This window comes from Leuresthes tenuis, unplaced genomic scaffold (assembly GCF_036924035.1).
Source record: "Leuresthes tenuis unplaced genomic scaffold, fLeuTen1.0.hap1 SCAF_10, whole genome shotgun sequence".
Taxonomy (NCBI): domain Eukaryota; kingdom Metazoa; phylum Chordata; class Actinopteri; order Atheriniformes; family Atherinopsidae; genus Leuresthes; species Leuresthes tenuis.
Window position 1 is genome coordinate 31353651 of NW_027325364.1, and position 19680 is coordinate 31373330.

Consider the following 19680-nt stretch of genomic DNA (forward strand, 5'->3'; position numbering starts at 1 on the left):
AACAGAGGGAGAGAGATCACAGATTAATTGTGGCCCATGCCGGATTGGATCAGAGACTGGGGCAAAGTGGAAGGAACAATCTGCCATTATTGGCTGTTAGCACAATGATGGATTGGGTCTGTTCTCATAGTTGATATATTTTAGCAGTTGATACATCGGCAGAGAACATGCTCAGTTACATTGTGAGCTTTAGAAATGCTGGCTAAATTCTGAAATTGGTATGAAAGAATGAAGCATATATTTGTGACTCAATGGAAAGATATTTGGGGGAATTAGAGTTTGACAGTGGTTATCTCATGAAGAAGTGGAAACAAAATCAAGATCCTTTTCAATCTTAATATTATAAACCATAACCCAAAAAGTTGAGATTTATGTTGAATAGTATGATTTAAAGCCATTTAAGTTCTGGACAGGACCATTTGTCAAGCCCTTTGACTTGGGCAAGATTAGCTGTTTATCATCACAATGTGAGTGAAGTTCAGATGGTAGAGACAAGAGACACAACTTAGCTGTATGTGTGTCTGCATTATATTACCCTGATTTAGCAGATGCTTTAACCCAAAGGAAATTACGAATGAGGAGTATAGAGGAGTCTTTCCACAAAGTGATTTGTGACAGTCTTTAAGTTCAGGAGGGTTACAAATCAGATCAACTTTATTGATCACACAGAGGGGAAATTTAGTTGTTAAGGCAACTCACAGGAAAGAAAGTATAAAGTGCAAAGACAGTAGTTTAAAGGAAATACCATCTAGAGTAACTATATAACTGGACAATTTCTCCCTGCAGTACTCAGGTCCAAAGAGAACAACTTCAGTTTTGTCTGAATTTAGAAGCAGACAGTTCTGAGTCATCCAAGTCTTTATGTCTTTAAGACAGACTTGTAGTCTGATCAACCTATTGGTTTCATCAAGGTAATCAGTCAGAAGAGGTTGGCTCCTTGGTATAATTCACAGCTGTTTTAAAGCAGACTGCAAGAAAGCTGGAGAGACAGTGGCGTTCCTCTAATTTAGAAGAGTCTCAATTAGTCTGGAAAGATAGTTTAATATAAGAAAGCACTTCGTAAAGCTAGAACTGTTTATTATTCATCATTGATAGAAGAGAATAAGAAAACCAAAACCAATAGGTTGGTCAGACTACAAGCCTGTCTTAAAGACATAAAGACCTGGATGACTCAGAACCGTCTGCTTTTAAATTCAGACAAAACTGAAGTTGTTCTCTTTGGACCTGAGCGCTTCAGGGAGAAATTGTCTAGTTATATAGTTACTCTAGATGGTATTTCCTTGGATTCTAGTTCTACAGTGAGGAACCTTAGAGTTATTTTTGACCAGAATGTATCATTTGACTCACATATAAAACTGGTTTCTAGGACTGCCTTCTTTCACCTTCGTAATATTGCTAAAATCAGGAACATCCTGTCTCAGGGTGATGCAGAGAAACTAGTTCATGCATTTGTTACTTCAAGATTGGACTACTGTAATTCCTTATTATTGGGCTGTCCCACATATTCTCTGAAAAGCCTCCAGCTGATCCAAAATGCTGCAGCCAGAGTTCTGATGAGAACTAACAGGAGATATCATGTTTCTCCAGTTTTAGCTTCTCTTCATTGGCTCCCTGTTAAATTCAGAATAGAATTTAAGATTCTTCTCCTCACATATAAAGCTCTTAATGACCGAGCTCCATCATATCTTAAAGATCTCATTGTAAGATATTTTCCGAACAGAGCACTTCGCTCTGCAGGTTTACTTGTTGTTCCCAGAGTTTCTAAAAGTAGAATGGGAGGTAGAGCCTTCAGTTATCAGGCCCCTCTCTTGTGGAATAAGCTGCCAGCTTTCCACTTTTAAGATTAGTCTTAAAACTTTCCTTTTTGATAAAGCTTATGGTTAGGGATGGCTCAGGTAATCCTGAAACATCCCGTAGTTAAGCTGCTATAGGCTTAGACTGCTGGGGGACCTCATCTGTCACACCTTTCCTCACTTTGCTCTCGTTTTCCCCCTGTTTAATTTCTCAAATGATATTATGTACATGTGACATTGTGGTTTTTAACTTGTGTTTCCCTGTTCCAACAGGTATCCTTTGAATGGTGTTATGGTGTTTTTCCCCCCTCTTTTCTGTCTTCTCAAACCCCAGCTGGTCGAGGCGGATGGCCACCCTTCCTGAGTCTGGTTCTGCCAGAGGTTTCTTCCTGTTAAAAGGGAGTCGTTCCTTTCCACAGTCGCCACAGGCACGCTCAGGACGGGAGATTGGACTGAAGACAAGTTTCGGTGCAATCTGTTGGTTTCCTTAGCTAGGATATTAATTTTTGAATTGGCTCTATATGAAATAATTGGATTATGATTACAATTAATTGAATTCCAAATGGCTTGAATTGGACTATATTATTTAAGTGCCTTGAGATGACAATTGTTGTAATTTGGCGCTATATAAATAAAATTTAATTGAATTGAATTGGTCAGATTTAGCCGTTTAGAAAACTACAAAGTCCGACATTGTTTTGACAAACTTACACAGCGATGCAACATTAATTCTAGTGACCCCAGATTGGCGTAACCAGGTGTCATTAATGTCAACATGAATAACTATTTTACTGTATTTATGCTTATTCTTAGCCAGCGGTCGAGGCATGCTGGGAGAAAGCTAACGGGATTAGCTATGCTACATGGTCATTTTCAATGGTGCAGAGCCTAGATTCTAATTCTGATAAACTTGCCTCCAAAACTATAAAAAAAACTACATTTCCCCAATTTTGCCATGTACCAATGACGTTAGCATATTTATAGCTTTGTGCTTCCTTATGCTAATTATTCTCACTGTTACAAGCCAAATTGACACCACAGTTATACCCGTGTTAACATTACAATTGAGTTCTGTAATGACCAATGTGGCAAGCACAATTGCAGTATTGTGGGAGAGGACGCAGTCGCTATCTGTTCACTGCGGTCACGCCATCTGCACTGTGCTTTCTACACTTGAAAATCGAGTGTCCTAAGATAAAGCATGTGCTTTATGGTGCATTCAAGGGCACCCCGCAAAATCTTTTTCTGCTTATTTTCATTTGTTGAAATACATACAGTACATCTGTCATTACTTTGTTGTTGTTTTACTACATTCTTTTTAATGATTAAAGGGTTAGGGTTAGGGTTAGGTTATCATTTAAAACAAAATGATAGGAGAAAATTATTGAAGTACCTTCAGAATCCCACTCCTTTCTGCATAGTCAGATTTAAAAACTTCATACCAAATGCACGATGAACCTGGACAGATTAAAACAATCAAAAGAAAATTAAATTGTTTTCTGCAAACTCCACCAGATTCCTTTTCTCATGTCCCCAACTACCTCTGTTGTGATTTCCAAGTTCTTTCACGGCATCATTTTCTGTTTATCTGATGCTTAATTAATCGATGACATCGCCTCATCTCTATCTATCACTCTCATTCTTTACTTTTGCAGAATGTGGTTTCATTTCACCATTTTTTCTTTTTACTTGTTTGATGTCCTTCTATGTGGATGTGTGGCCATATACCTTATAGGACATCCAGCCCTCCCTGCACCTGTCCAAATCAACCGGTCATCTCTACCTTGTCTGCACTTCTCATCAGTCCACTACGGCTAAACAGGGAAGAGACAGAACCACGTTGAAATTATCACCAGAACACCTGACAGTGAGCAGGCTAAAAAATAAGGAACTCAAAACTGTGTATCAAGGAGGCCCCAGGCATGACCTGATTCTTGACTTGACTTGGAATGATGTGACGTTGTGGAGCTTTACCACCATGCACCATGGACAGTGGCAGATTCAGACCTCAGAGCAACAGTGGATGTGACAACTATATATGCAGCATGTAGGCTACGACAGATCTCCAGATACTCCTATCCTGGCTTTCATGTTGCTTTACTGCTGCATATTCCTAAATGTTGAGATGTCAAACACAAGATTCACAGGTACTTCTGACATGGCTTTTAATTTCCTGTAAAGACATGTTGGAATCAATAAATATACTATCAAATAAACAAAACAAACATTTTGTCCTTTTTTTCAGCTGTTGCCCAGATTTTCCTGTGTAATACCATGTATTTTATTTAGATGTGGTTTTATGGGTATAAATATACTGTATCTCTCCATTATTTACCTGCAGTCCTTCAATTTATTACTTATTTCCCCATTTTTAAATTTCACATCTCCATGTTATTTTCAAGCTTTTTAGAAAAAGTTTGGATTCATATGACACATCAAAAAAAATATTTTTTTATAATATAATTATGTTGTACACAGCTAGATAGATCGCCTATACCCTTAAACCTCAGAGCCACACTATATCGACAGTTCAGTGTTGGCATTAGGATGGGAAAGAAATTATAGTTTGAGCTGTGTAACTGAAGTCTTAACTGTTATATCCTCATTATGTGATCTTCACTTAGTTCTGTTAAATCATTTTTAAATATGTATGCTTAAAAACTTTCATGCTGCAATCCTCCAGAATGGACCATTTGCCCATTTTGATTACCACATGGCACTGTTATTTTTTCTGCAACGTTGGACCACATAGATCACAAGGAGTATGTTATTCATTTTTATGGTAGTAATTTTGTAAAAAACTTCACTGGACAATTAATGTGAAATTAAACAAGGAAGATTAAAAAGGCCATCTTAGAGAAACACACATTGCTCACTCATAGGTCAATATCCTTTATGTCTAAACGCATGAGCAGTACATCACATATTCACGAGAAATGCTATTAGCCTACATGATTAACACATCCCTTTAATTGCATTACGCTATCCTATAGGCCTAGCTTAATTGACAACCCCTCTGAATATTAAATCGACAACTCCTCGTTCCTTCTCACTGGAATTTTCTCTTGATCTGAAAGAATGACAGAGCAAAAGGGAAAATATGGGTTAGTTTGTTTTTGCATGCTGACATGATCATTTTGTACTTGCCTTTGATTCTTGCTCTTTCTTTTTTTTAACAACAGTGGGATTGTTCATTTTATGGTAATTGGACAACTTTTATTAACGTTAGTGCATTAGGAGTATTATCATGAAGTGGACAAAAAATTGCCCAATTGCCTACTATTGTTACTAACTGTTCTGAAGTATCGTATTTTCCGCACTATAAGGCTCTCACCTGATTATAAAGCGCACCCTCAATTATGGGGTCCATTTCTGTACTTAACCCATACATAAGGTGCACCTGATTATAAGGCGTACGTATAACGTAATGTTCTCTGATTTGTTTATCGCTGCCAGCACACGTAGTTTATGTATTACGTCGGTAATACATAAACTACCACTGAGACATAGGCAAAAGCATTAATGATTAATGCGATTCAATCACTAATCTTCAGCCCATTCAGAGTGAATGGCTGGGATCACACTGAAAGCAAAGTGAGCGACGGAAGTGGCCAGTTGCCATTCATTTCCAATGTATGAGAGTGAAGAAGCACAGCAAAAGTGGCGGTGAGTGGAGCGAAGGGAGAGCGGTGAGAGATGCGGAGGGGGCTTAATGCCCCGATGAATGCTCTGCACTCCCCGCAAAATGGCGGTATCCGTAACAAATTTTGGAATCCAGTGCACTCATAAGGCGCACTGGATTATATGGCGCACGGACAATTTTTGTGAAAATTTAAGGCTTTCAGGTGTGCCTTATGGGTTGGAAAATACGGTACTTACGTCCAAAATTAAATTAATTGTGCTTTTTCCTTAAATATTTTCCATCTAGAATTGTCTTCAAAATATTTGGAAAGGTAAGAATCAGACTCTAATGCATTTCCAAATTTGATACTGGTACAAAAATGTGGTTTTGCCTCAACAGTCCAAAAGAACATATATATCTCATGAGGATATTTCATTATCTGAGGAAAAACAGGGGAATGTCCATCAAGCGGCCATAACTTCTGGCCAGAACTGTTGGGGGTTGGGGGTGAGCATGGCAGGCAGATGATGGACTGATAAGAGGTGCAGAGAAGGTAGAGATGACCGGTTGATTAAGGGTTCTGCAGGGAGGGCTGGATGTCCTATAAGGAATATGGTGACACACACACACATACAAAGAGTAAAAACAGAAGGACATCACGCGAGTAAAAAGCAAAAATGGTAAAATGAAACCACATTCTGCAAAAGGAAAGAAGGAGAGTGATAGATAGAGATGAAGAAAATCACCAGAAAGGTAGCTGGGGACATGTAGAACAAGAATCTGGTGGAGTTTGCAGAAAACAATTGGATTTGTTTTTTTTAATGAATTTTTTAATCTGCCCACATACATCATGCATTGGGCTCACACACTTTACCGTAGGACACGATGTAAATGGGCACTTGATTTTGAAGTGTAGATAGCGTGACTGCAGTATCTGTTCGCCACTTCTCCAGTCCGCGGTTTTGGATGGAACCTATTGCGTCTTGGTGTTTTTCTTGTGATATCTTTGTTTGTCATCAAGATATTCAACCAGTGCTGACAGACCCTGGATACTTAGAAATACTTTGGTTGATTTTGGATTTTTGGTTGACATAACATGACATCTGAACACGAGCCTTCAGGGGCAAAAATTCAATGGTAAGCCATCTGTATTCCTACAATAAAGCTTTAGGGACAAAGCTGCTACTTTTCCAAAGGCACCTGACACAAATGCAGCCCAATTCCGCACATTTCCCATCACTGCAGGAAATATGACCAGTTTTCCAGAGAAAAATGTTTGTATGCAGAAAACATTTCATCTCTGAATGAGGAGTTTCAGCAGCGTTTCAGGGATTTTGCAGTTATTGAAAAGGAGATCACACTTTTTCCGTAGATCCTAGTGATGTGTCGTTCATGAATGATTCGTTCGATATGAACTAATTTTTTATATGACTCGGGAGTAACGAGTAGTCTCAGTGAGTGATTCGTTCGTTTTCATCCAGTACCCTTCCTCGCCACATGGCAGGCGGCTGCTGCATAAACTCAGTCAGCACGACAGGAAACAGAAATGATGAATTAATTTCCATGCAGTCCCCTCTCTCGCCACATGGCAGGCGGCAGCTGCATAAGCTCAGTCAGCAGGACAGGAAACAGTATTGATTCGTTCACAACTCAACTCCTCGGGTTACAGCTCCTCGCACAGGAAACAGTATTGATTTGTTCACTACTCAACTCCTCGGGTTACAGCTCCTCGCACAGGAAACAGTTTTGATTAGTTCACGACTCAACTCCTCGGTTACGGCTCCTTGCACAGGAAACAGTATTGAGTCGTTCATGACTCAACTCTTCGGGTTACGGCTCCTCGCACAGGAAACAGTATTGATTCGTTCACGATTCAACTCCTTGGGTCTTCGTTCATTTGTCACGTGACAGGCTGAAGAGCAGTAGGCACAACAGTTCGTTCACAAGCCGGATCATTCATACGGATCGTTGTTTCGTTCATTTGTCATGTGACTGCAGCTCAGCGACGGGGGTGTGGACTACAGGCTGAATTGGGAGCGGGCGGCTAAAAACACTGTGAGATCGGGATGTAGTCTAGAGACAGGATGTCAATAAATGATGTGGAAAGGAAGCTAAAAGAAGGTCTTTACAGCACAAAGACAAAGCAAGGTAAGTCGGGCATTTGGAGAAGTTTCTCAATTGTCCGTGAATCTCTTTATTAATAGCCTATAAAATGACGTGTTTTCTCCTGCGGGACGGGAGAAGACACAAAATCAATGTATTTCTATTATTGTGCAGGCATAAATTCTCAAAGTTTTGCGGCTGCGGGCGTGAGTGTAACAGACATGTTGCGGTTGCGGGTGGTAATGGTCAGAAATTCAGCAGGAGCGGGGTGAATTAGAGCCTCTGCTTTTGTAAAGAGTGTGCCTTTGTTTTATTCCGCCTCATTTCGAGAGCGAGTCTTTGCTTTGTTTATGTTTGTTAACTTTCATAGCTGCGCTCCTTCTCCACCTTAGATACGGAGGAGAGCGTTTAGGATTTTTATAGCCTGTTTCTTTTGCGCTGCCGGGAGATTGCCCTGCAGTGCCGTGATCTGCTGAGTTTGTTTAATTAAATAAAACACTCTTGTAACCACACGACCCTGCATCTGCGTCCTGAGTCCCTCTGGTAACCGACAAAGACAAGTTTCAGTGCAATCTGTTGGTTTCCTTAGCTAGGATATTATTTTTGAATTGGCTCGACATGAATGATTTTGAGTATTTTTAAATTAATTCATTAGATTTCATTGGATTATGATTACAATGAATTGAATTCCAAAGGGCTTGAATTGGACTATATTATTTAAGTGCCTTGAGATGACATTTGTTGTAATTTGGCGCTATATAAATAAAACTGAACTGAATTTAATTTAATTGAAGACACCCCTCATGGACCGCCCCATCTAAGTGCCATCATGATAGGACAGCTTTAGTTGCAGTCATAGCGTCTGGCCACGGCAAGACATTTTCTAAGCCATTTTCATATCAAACCATTTCTTTTTTATTTCGGTGACACGGAATTAACAGCACTTGTAATTTCTTCCCATTTCTTCGCTTTAGCAGGTCCCGTAATTCCACTCCTAAAAATGCCAGCTTTTCCTTTTTGGATCTCTGAAAGCAGAACTTCAGTCTCAGAGCCCGTAAAGTTGTTCTTTTTAGCCTTGATGCCATTCTTGTGACTCAACACTCAACACTTCCTGGCACAGGAGATAGGAAGTGTAGTCTTATATGGTAATATTTTAGGCGTGGAGTATGTTAATTTACTATCATCGTGCACATGCAAATACGCACAGGTGGCATTCATCATTTACACAGGTCGTTAACACACTTCTCCGAAGTTAAGAGCGTTAGTTGAATCTGACGTGGCGTGTTCGTACGAGACCTTCATATTTCAATTTAGATTAAGAATATGAAAATGTTCTTGCATGAGACCCAAGGAGACACACACACAATTGTTACCTCTGCCCAGTTACATTTATTCATTTTCTGCATGCCAACATTGATTTAAATTAGCATTCCGATCAGCATACACACATGAATCTTTTAACAGACACTGAAAACTTGAGGTGAAGGACTTAGGAACCAAAAATTTCAGTATATGGAACAGACAGTCTTGAGTGTCTTATGTTCTGCTTGGAACCATGTAGTCGCACTGAAACACTAACAGGGCATTTTGTAGTTTCAAGATATCAGCAATTTTAGCTGTACCTTTTATGGTTTAATCTGACATTTATCAAAATGTCATTCTGAATATATTTTAATTTTCAATAAGGCCTAAAGTAGACTTTGTGAACACCAGTTATACTATACTATTATCAGCATATGGCAGACTGACAATAGTTTACTGTGGAACTGAAACCAGTATTTAGAAGTCCCGTTCAAGCAGTTCCCCCAAACAGCTTGTCTTTTTCTGAAAATAATGCCTTAAAACTGCATGTGGCCGGACTCTCCAACTTATTTATCATTCAGGATTTGTATGAACATGTTAATGAGCTCCACAAATCACCTCAGCCTCTCAGCTTCTCCTCAGAGTTACTAAAGTCTGCAGAACTCACTCTGTTATGCTCACTTTTCTATGAACAAAAAGCGGTTAAAAATAAGAATCAGGGCTACTAACTCTCAGTCACTGAGCACCTAAATCGTGGACTTACTATGTGGGTCTCAAAGATTTTCTACCCAGGGAAGAGAGGCAGTTGGCTGGACAGCTGGCGACCTGGGAGAAGCTTGCTTTCCTGCACTTTTTTATTCATGTGCCATTGACAGAGTATATTTTCCCAGAGAAAAGGTGGACAAAGCCTGAAAGTTTGTTGCCTTGTGACCTTCTTCTACTGGTGCTGCCCGAGGCATTTCCCCTGGCAGCATTAATTGCTAATTAGGAGGGGACTGAGGGAAAACATGCTCGCTCACGCTTCTGCAATAGCAGTCTTCGTAATAAGTTTAGTGGGAAATCCAGCTTTTGTTTGGGTCAAATTCAAAAGTGGGGAAGAGAAGCGTCACTGCACAGCGAGAGAGTTGTTTCTCCCAACTGAAGACCTGCTCCAGACACTGGAGATCTGGCATTGTGTCGCTAAAGCACATGGTGTCTACGATGTGGAAAAACCTAAGATTCGGGTTCTCAGCGATTGAAAGTTAGCAGGCCTTATAATTCTATTACTGTTTGGTCATTACATCATAAACATTGCTGTCAATTTTGCCGGGTGGCTCTCTCTGGCTCAGGAGAGCCCTGGCAGCCACTGCAGTGAACTTTGATTGACAAATGTCTATTTGCCCAGACACCTTTCGAGAAAACACATGAAAAGAAATTGACTTATGGGACATGCCTGCTTGTACAGTGTCTCTCAGATATATGTATGACGCAGTCTCACACTTCATAATTACTTGGTGGCAAAACCAAGCTCTTTATGGGTAAAATTTGTGAAAAAGCTTTCTGAAAAATTATGACTGCAGACGCATGGCTACACTGGCATATTTGATGGGACACTGCAATGTCTCCAAATCAACAGAATTAACTTCTGCCATAGTTCAACATCTGTGGATACAACATTAAAGCTAACAGAATTTGGTCTCATGCTTTAACAGTCATAAACAGAACATGTCGTGGCTGCCATTTTAGCAACCTGAAAATACACTGACTTGCTTCTCCACCTCGCATGTGCTGACTTTTCCTAAAACTTGCTAGAGCTCCACAAAGAAAGTAGTCAGAATTTATTGGGGCAGGCTCCTCTAAATACATTACAGAATATTTGGGCTGTCTGGCTTTGTCTTTCTTAGGCTGAGGGTGGTGTTTAGTAGATTCAAAGCAGAAATCTTCAGTCATAGTATTCATGGGTAATTTTGCTTGTTATATGTCCTGCAACACAAAAAAAAAACAAATAAAGAAAAAAAAAACGAATGACATGTTAACAAGGTGATATTTTTAGCACAAGAGGACTTTAACAAGTCCTCGCCTATTTCGACATGCAGGGAGTCAGCTTCATGTATTTAAGGCCGGGAGAGTGTGTGTGTGTGTGTGTGCGTGCATGTGTGTGTGTTCAATCCTTTCCACCATAAATGGGCACTTGCAGGAGGTCATCTGACTTTTCTAATTCTGTCCCTGGCATGTGACAGTAACTTGGTAAGCGGAGATCATAGTGGTGTCCTGATCTATCATAAGCCTTGTCATTGAGTGAGTACAACTTTTCAGCTATATCATTGCGTACAACTAGGGCAAAGATCCTTGCTATGTAGCGATGCTTAGCAAAAAGCAGGTAGAGTTTCTTCCTCCTCCATGCTATGTATCGACAGGGGTTATCAGCACGCAGAGTCACCTGTGTAACCACAAAACAAGTTATCCTTTTAACTTATCCATTATTATTTCTGTACAAACACATTCTAAAAAAGTAACATGTCAAACAGACCAATAATACTACACTTAAGATTAAAAATGGATCAGATTTCCTCAGGAGTTTAGTATACCCAAGAATACAGAAAAGTGTGAGTAAAGATTTAGGTAAATTTATGAATTTGTAATGACCCAAATCCTTAAGAGCATGTCAAATTTTAAAACAAGCTCATACTTTCAGTTTTACAAAGGTGAGTAATTCCCTTAAAGAGATATCTTTTCTTAAGGAAAAATTTGCTAGACTAAGAGGCTGGATTACATTTGTTGGGCAGTTTGCATAGCTGCTGCTCTAATATGAGTAGTTAAAGTAATCTACAGTCGATCTTCAGAGTAATAAAGTAGCATGCTACACATGTGGATCACTGACGTGTTTATGATATTTCTTGGACAACTAGCACTTTAGACTCACCAAGGATTTATATTAGATAAGGCTGAGTAAGACATGCTCAGTGGATAAAGAAGATGTTACTGCTTAAATCTGGAGCTACAATCAGAGAAGCTACTGATTGTTTCAGTGAATTAGTCTTGATTTATTAGTTTCTGATATTTGATGCACAAGAGATTAAAAGTACCTGGAATACACCCTCCTCTGAGGGCCTGAGAGAGTCCCATTCAGGTGAATCCAGAAACTGGTAAGGGTAGATGTAATGTAGAAACTCTCCATTAACTGTCACACAAATTCTGTGGGAAAATGGAGAGAAAGTTACGATAAACTAACAAACGTCACACTAAGCAGTATAAAGACAAAGTCAAGACTAAAAGGCACAAGACAAAAACAATGTTACTAGAACCTCATTTAATCAAATTTGGTTCAGTTTACTAATTTAAAACTATTTGACAGCAAATGTTATCTCTGGGCTCATTACAGAGAAATTCATTCAGTCCAATGAAATACAATTAATTTCAAATCCAAAATCAATCTCCTCAACAGTAAACCTATTTCAATGATTGACAAGAATAACATCTTAGCAGCAGCCAGTTGCAGCAGCTCCTATTACATTGTGTTGTATTTTGTATTATAAGTTACCTTAAAAAGCTGCTGAACATGAAAATTAAATCTCACAGAGGGAAGATAGTGATTTTTGAGGATTTTGTAGAAGAAGCTGAAAAAGACGAGAGTGAGGAGGTGGACAAAAAAAGACATCAGAACATCCTGAAGAATGTGTGGGATTAAAAAGGGTTTTAAAGAAGAATGATTATACCCCTTTTCCACCAGTTCACACAGGTCCCAGACACCTTCATGACATGTCTGTGAAATCATTTGGTCAAATTCCTCACAGATCAAGCACAGCAGCCCTCTCTGTACACTGTCTGTAGCACTCTGCGCCCAGGCGTTCGGTTTTCGTTCTGCTGCTCACTCCGCCCCCCTCTTCCACCCAACGTGCCGACCTCGGTTCGGCGTCAGGCTGCCATGACAACAGTTGAGCACGAGCACTGGTCATGGCTGCCTACACACCGTTGCAACCATATATGAGCCATCCCATCGTTTGTACCTGCATGAACGAGCGGTTAGCATTGGCTCGTGGTAATCGGACAAAAGAAACACAAAGCACACTTTCATCATCTGTCCTTTCTCCACGGATGGTCGGTATCGATCCCTCTTTTAGGAAATGTTTTGTTGCCAGTCCTGCATTGTACTGACCCAAATTGTGGAAGCAGTCCTTGTCAAAATGTTTGGCACACACAGATAGGTTTATGCCTACCGTGGCTGGAACTTTGTGGTCAAAAATAAACTTTATCCGTTCCAGTCGTAGGTCCTCTGAGACTGGAGTCTTATGCAGGGTCTTGTGCTGGTCACTGCAGCCAACAACAGAGCAACTTACATGCTTAGCTCTCAAATTCGCCTATATGAATGAAATATGGGCGCCTCACCTGAGCTTTGCTCTTTTATAACCTGTAGGGCGTGGTGAGTGGAGACTGGGTGTTGGCCACTGCTGGAGAGTTCAGATTCCTACGTAGAAAGGGGAGCGGAATCTGACTGGATCACCCAGACATGAGGGACCAGAGAGTATGCGCCCCGAATTCAAATATATTAGTGTGAAAGAGCTGGAAAAGTGATTTTTGCATAATATGTTCCCTTTAAGGAGAAGGGGGATTGAATTGATGGAAGTCTGGAGAGGGTCAATGAACATATTTTTCATATTTTTTCAGTTCAGAACAATGGTCAGTATTCTCTTCCCTCTTCTTGAACCAAGACATGTTCACAAGTCCTTTTTTTCAAGTCCAAATCAAGTCTCAAGTCTTTGAGGACCAATAACAAGTCAAGTCTCAAGTCTTTTGACCCAGGTCCAAGCCAAGTCTCAAATGACTGAACTGAATGTTCTATCATTAGACACATGCCATTTGGTCTAGATTAGACTGCATTGCTGTATGGTATGGCATGAAAGCATGTACTGTATGATCCATGATCATAGGCAGCTCTATCTTGATCTCTTTCCACTTGTCAAGCTCTTGCCAAAGCATCATTATTTGGAGCACTATCCACCTATGATTCAATGCTTTGGACCTCTCATTACAATATGGACAATGCAATTTGAGGCAAAACATAGTTTCTTCAGCCAGGTTACTCGTTATACAAACTGCTTCAACACTGCTTAAACATACCTCGCTCAATAGCTTTTAAACACCAGCTCATGATTGCCTATCACGCACATTCCTCTAATTACACAAAGTCATCCTTGGAAGTTACAAATGTCTCTGTCATGCCGGTTGATGTCCTTAATGAGGGAGTAATGTCTGCTCTGAAAGAAAGATACCCAGATATTTCTGAGGTTCCTCTGGTGAAGAAAGTGTCTTGTAATAGTATATATTACAGTGAAGGGATTCTTATAGTTCATGGATCTGTGAATGGCTTGCCAAAATTGAATGAGATCATTCAGCATTATTAAGAAAAAGCTGTGTTTTTCTATTGAGGGATCTATGTTCTTGGTACATGGAGCCTTATGGTGAATTCAGCTGTCTACCTTACCCACTAGAGAGATTAATCAAGCTTGATGAGTTAGAGGACCCTATATCCCTTTGTGGACTATATCATGCGGAGTTTGCACATGGTGATGTGGTAAGAGTTCTTAAATCAAAATAGTTTAAGATTTCTGCCAGTTTCTTTTAAAATTTAGATTATACTATAATACCAAAAGATTTACACAAACATGAATCAAAATGTGTGTGGAGCAGGCCCAGTAGTGAGGGATTTACAAAACTGATCTAGTGTCAGAGCACGACGTTGAATTCAAGGTAAACACAAGAAAACTGTGCTAAAGGAAAAAAATGGACCAGAATCAGCGAATACTTCCCTATAATCCCTATATAGACCAGTGAGCAGTGCTGACCAACATGTCATTGGGCTCATCAGGTGGGAACCTCCTTTCACCCTTTTGTCTTGTCGGGCCTCCAGGAGGTTAGACAGTGATCACTGGCGTCCCAGAGTCACTCCCCTAATGCCAGCCATCACTGCTCATGACTTCTGCTTGCAGTACATGGGTGCAGACTTTAATGCATTCATGAACTTAACTTCAATGTCTGATGAAAAAGATAAAGGCACACTGAAAGTAATATACAACCCTAACTCCACACCTGAGGGACAGCACATCACTTTGTACCCAGTTGACACATCCACAAACATCCAGGTTTAAGTTTATGCATTTGGCAGACGCTTTTATCCAAAGCGACTTACAAATGAGGATATAACAATGCAGCTAACATCAAAGCTAACAATAAGCTACATAGAAGGAAAAAAACACGTTGGGCTCTGTCAGAGGTGACAGTGTAGAGATAGAGGGAAGTATAAAAAGAGAAAGTTAGGGTAAGTGCTAGGGTAGGAGATGCTCTCTGAGGAGCTGGGTCTTCAAGAGTTTCTTGAAGATAGACAGGGACGCCCCTGTTCTGGTAGCAGACAACAGTAAACAAGAGAGGCCGAGGTCAGCCACATTCCTTTGCTCCCAAAAGGCGAAAGCACTGAAAGCTTTGAGAATGAAAGAAATGCTCTACAGTTGGAAATTAAAAAGCGGCACAATGAGGTGGTGATTTTTTTTTAAAAACTGGAAAAAACTTTCTCCCATAGACAACTCAAGATTGTGGAGCAGAGGCTAAATATTAAAGAGTTCAAGAACAGGTGGCCTGCCCAGTTCCAAGAAAGTGAGGTAAGTAAATGGAAATGTGTTAATTAACAATTGTTTGTATTGGGAATATTTCAGTACTGTCAGTGTTGTTAATGGCTATAGTACTGAATGTTGTTGTGTTGTGACTAAAGATTAAAAAAAACTTCTTGATCAGGGCTTTTTGTCTGTCCAATTTAAATAAATTAGAAATTAGTTGTCAGATGAATGATCTGTACTCAAAAGTAAAGTTTTTTTTTCTTTATATGAACTGCAATTAGGATAGAGACTCACTTTAGTGTAATAAAAAGGTAAATGTGATATTCATCTTCTTTTAAATATGATACCCTATCAGAAGAGAGGGGATTCGGAAACCACAGAAGATGGAGGTTGTTATTGAAGACATTGAAGTTCTGAACTACCTCAGTAATGTCGTCATGCTGTTTGGATTGATTTATGCTCTTGATCTGAGCTTTCCAAATTACCTCAAGTATACCTTCTGGTTTTGTCAGAAGATCATATTGAATTTGGATGGAACAAAGGTGAATGCAAATATACAGCAGCTGAAAATTAAGCTGTTCGCTTTGGCCCTTGTGCTCAAGGAAATGAATACCAGAAAATGAGAAACGTTCTTAAGCCCCCCACCACTCTTTGGAGTAAATTTTGTTCAACATATTTCAGTTTCAACTTTCCGCTTGTGAGGGACGTCAAGGATGCTTTTCTTCTTCGATTTAAAAAGACTTTACTAAAGTGCAGGATGGATGGCCTAAAGAGTGGAGTTTAATATTCTTGGACAAGTGTTGTCCCCTGGAAGAATTATTCGTTTTCACCGATGTGTTCTCACTTTTCACTGTGCAACTCCAACTATCTTGTAGCAGTCATTTGTTTTCAGTCCCAACTAAACTGTGTTTTGCTTTTCCTGTCACCTGGTGCCGCAAGAATTAAAATGGACCCAAATAAGATGCAATACTGTCAAAAACTGCCAAAACTTTTCTTCAACTTAGATTTAGATGGCTTTGGGTATCTAAATTATTTCTTTAATTTGAAAACTGATGTCATCCGTGGCACCCATTTCAGTCAGCAGTTCTGTTTGCACATCTGAGGCGATGTCTCACTGTGAGTGAAGGTGAAACACCACCCTTTCTTGAACCACTTTTGACAATCTGAATTCATTGGAATTTAGCATTTGCTCCAAAGGTTGTTCATGGTAATAATCGCATTTTATTTGTGACTTTTTTTAATTTAAATGAAAAGGCCTCCGGAACAGTTATATGTGTACAGTACAAATGTTATAACTTCTGTGTAATCCAATTTTTTGAGGAGACATTTCTTTGGTTTTTACTAGATTTTGAGATTTTGAATGGCTTGGAATTGGTTTTGGACAAGTAAAACTGGTAAGAGTCGTTTGTATTAAAGTACCTCCTTTTGGCAACCTAAAATTGTTCTTAAAGAAAAGGTTTTAATGGGACAGTTTTTCTCATAAATATAATTGTATTAAAGTGTTGTTGGATTGTTTAAATTGTGTACACCGTATGGTATACTTTTATTGTGAACTGTAGTTTTTATAATAGGTTCTCACTGCTGATTGGCAGCAAAAGGTTATACACTACAATACATTTCTCCAGACCTAAACTTCTGACTATTTTGACTGATCTTTATCAAATAGTCACGACTGTCATGTTGAAAAGTTTCTCTTGTCATTAACTACCACTTTGCTTAGGTTCAGTCAACCTGTTTTGCTCATCTTTATAGCAGGTGGGGACAGCTCATTCAGTGCAGCGCTTGAAAACCAAATATGAAAACCATGCTTAGAATCTGTGTCGTGTGAACCTGCCTTTAGTCTCAGAACCACTTCTCTAAAGTTATAGTAATTCTAACATTCTTGTTATCTGGTTTTACAAACTGAAGTTTAAATGATCAGGATATGGACTTTTCATTTATAGTGAGTAGTGGACTGACTATTCTAATTCTATTTTAAACATTGTAATAGCAGAAAGATACATCGACATATTAGTACACTAACACATATGTTTGACTAAAACTGTCTTGTTCTTGTTAGGAAACAAATAATCTCTTTTCCCTTAATTAAATTAAATAAAATTGAACTAATCAAAGAAAAATGTATTTTGTGTCATCATTGAAATAATTTGGTCTCCATTTAACTGAAATTAAATCTCCTCATGTAAGGCAATGACAATATTTTATATATGTGGACAATAATGTATATATGGACTGCACGGTGGTGTGGTGGTCAGCACCGGCCTCTCTGTGTGGAGTTTGCATGTTCTTCCCGTGTATGTGTGGGTTCTCTCCGGGTACTCCAACTTCCTCCCACCATCCAAAAACATGCATGTTAGGTTAACTGGTGACTCTAAATCGTCACGAGAAGTGTGTGTGAGTGTGGATGGTGTGTGGCCCTGTGATGGACTGCTGACCTGTCCAGGTGTACTCTGCCTCTCACCCAATGACAGCTGGGATAGGCTCCAGCCCCCCACGGCCCTGAGATGGATTAAGCAGGTATAGAAAATGGATGGATGTACATAGCTTCAGTTCAACCAACATTTACTGGATGGAAAAAACTGCCTATAATTAAATTGAGTTAATCCAATAAGTAATTTTTATAAGTACACTATATGGGTCACGAGTGCAGAAAATGCTTCTACAAAAACAATATACCTGTGCACCCTTGCTTCTTGATATTCTGTGAGGCCTTCTCTTTCCTTTCAATGCAGTTTATGAAATGAAAATAGGAAGATGCGTCACAGCATGTTACATATTGTGGCATTGTTAAGCATGTCCTCCTTACATGTGTCTGCTACCATGGCAACCCTATTAGCTTTTGTTTTCTTTGCCCTAAAAAGTTGGCCAATATGGTCAGTAATGAAAGAAGTATAGAGGGGAAAAGGGAGAGGAAATCTTGAGAGAGAATAGAGGGAGAGAGCATCTTGAATCACAATAGCAAGGAACATCAAAGATCCATATAATGGACTGGCTTACTAATCTCATGCACTGATTTTGGTTTAGTCTAATTAAAACGAATCTAACTATACATATTTCAAATACAATCACTGTGTGTTTTGTATTCGTTTTTGTTGAGTGACTGGACCATGTATAATTTCATTACTTTTCTGTTGTTTTATTTTTTTAAAAAAAAGCCATATATCTTTACTATTATCTAATTCAGGAAGTTAACTAATCTTTGAACAAGACCATGGTCATCTTATTTCAAGTTTAATGAAGTGTAATAATAAATGTATAGAATAAATAGCACGGTTGTAAGTTGCCAGAAACACTGATATGGTGAACGCTTATGTTTGATTATTCTAAATTAATGCCGTCGATCCTGGTGAAATCTGGCTAAATGTGTATGGTTAATAAACTCCTTCTTAGGAAGTAGTAGTAATTAGTAATAAGTGAGCGGGTCACCTGCCAGATAGGAGTACCGACAGCTTGTCAATGGCGGTTTTGCCCTCTACCGCGAAGCAATGATCCTTCTCCAATATGTGGACGTCTCCGTCACTGGACGCCACTATCTTCCCAAAATGTGTCAGCGACACTCCGAGTCTTTTAAACACGGCGTTGTAAAGTTCCTCGAAGTCCTTGTCAAATGAGATGCTTCTCAGCCTGTAGAGGACATACAGGGTTTGACCAAAACACATGCCAAAGAGCGCAAAACTCCACAGAAATGAGTCAGTGGTACAGGGGTCCGACCATGCCCACAGGGTGTAGCAAAAAAAGCCTAGAGTAAGAAACGTGAACAAGTAAAGTTGTCCGTAAAAGCTGCTGCCGCCCATAAACCCGAGAAAAAGAAAGATGTTGGCGAGGTGGAACACAGAGCCCTCCGCGCCGTATCTCCATTCCGCACACAACGGGTACGCTGAAGACGTTGCCTCCAACGTAAAGTTTATGGTTTCGAAAACTGTATGTTCCATGGAAATGAAAGTGAATAAAACCAGCTGCGCTGAATACAGTCTCAGCCACGACCGTTGGGAGCCTAATGAGAGGTAACGGCTGAGACAGGATTACGCACACTCAGGTCATCAGCAGTGGAGCTCTGTGCAAGAAAGGCGGGCTGTGTGGGTGGAGCAGAGCTCGATGTGACACTGGAAACAGACGGTGGCAACAAGAATTTGCATCTAGCTTCTTTTGTTTTTTTTTTAAAAACAAATGTTATCGTATTTTTTATTTAGTTTATACGGAAGCGTATTAAATTCACTTGGAAAAAAAAAGAAACTCCGGTTTTCTGAGTAATTTATTTTTTGTTTTGTTTTTA

General features: G+C 39.5%; 1 protein-coding gene across 1 annotated transcript; it reads right to left on the reverse strand.

The window, feature by feature from the left end:
* Positions 1-10785: 10785 nt before the first annotated feature.
* On the reverse strand, positions 10786-19403 carry popdc3 (popeye domain cAMP effector 3). The gene is made up of 3 exons (XM_072394941.1): positions 18834-19403; positions 11886-11994; positions 10786-11239 (listed from the first exon to the last, which is right to left on the reverse strand). Exons 1-3 carry the CDS (start codon positions 19337-19339, stop codon positions 10964-10966), a joined length of 891 nt encoding a protein of 296 aa, XP_072251042.1. The 5' UTR covers positions 19340-19403; the 3' UTR covers positions 10786-10963.
* Positions 19404-19680: the final 277 nt, after the last annotated feature.

What these genes read in the sequence shown, in the direction of transcription:
- popdc3 (XM_072394941.1), bottom strand. Translation starts at nt 19,339, where the DNA reads ATGGAACATACAGTTTTCGAAACCATAAACTTTACGTTGGAGGCAACG. An exon ending in TCGGTACTCCTATCTGGCAG is followed by an intron (nt 11,995 to 18,833) that starts GTGACCCGCTCA and finishes ATTTTCCCACAG; the next exon opens with AATTTGTGTGACAGTTAATG. An exon ending in CAGAGGAGGGTGTATTCCAG is followed by an intron (nt 11,240 to 11,885) that starts GTACTTTTAATC and finishes GTGGTTACACAG; the next exon opens with GTGACTCTGCGTGCTGATAA.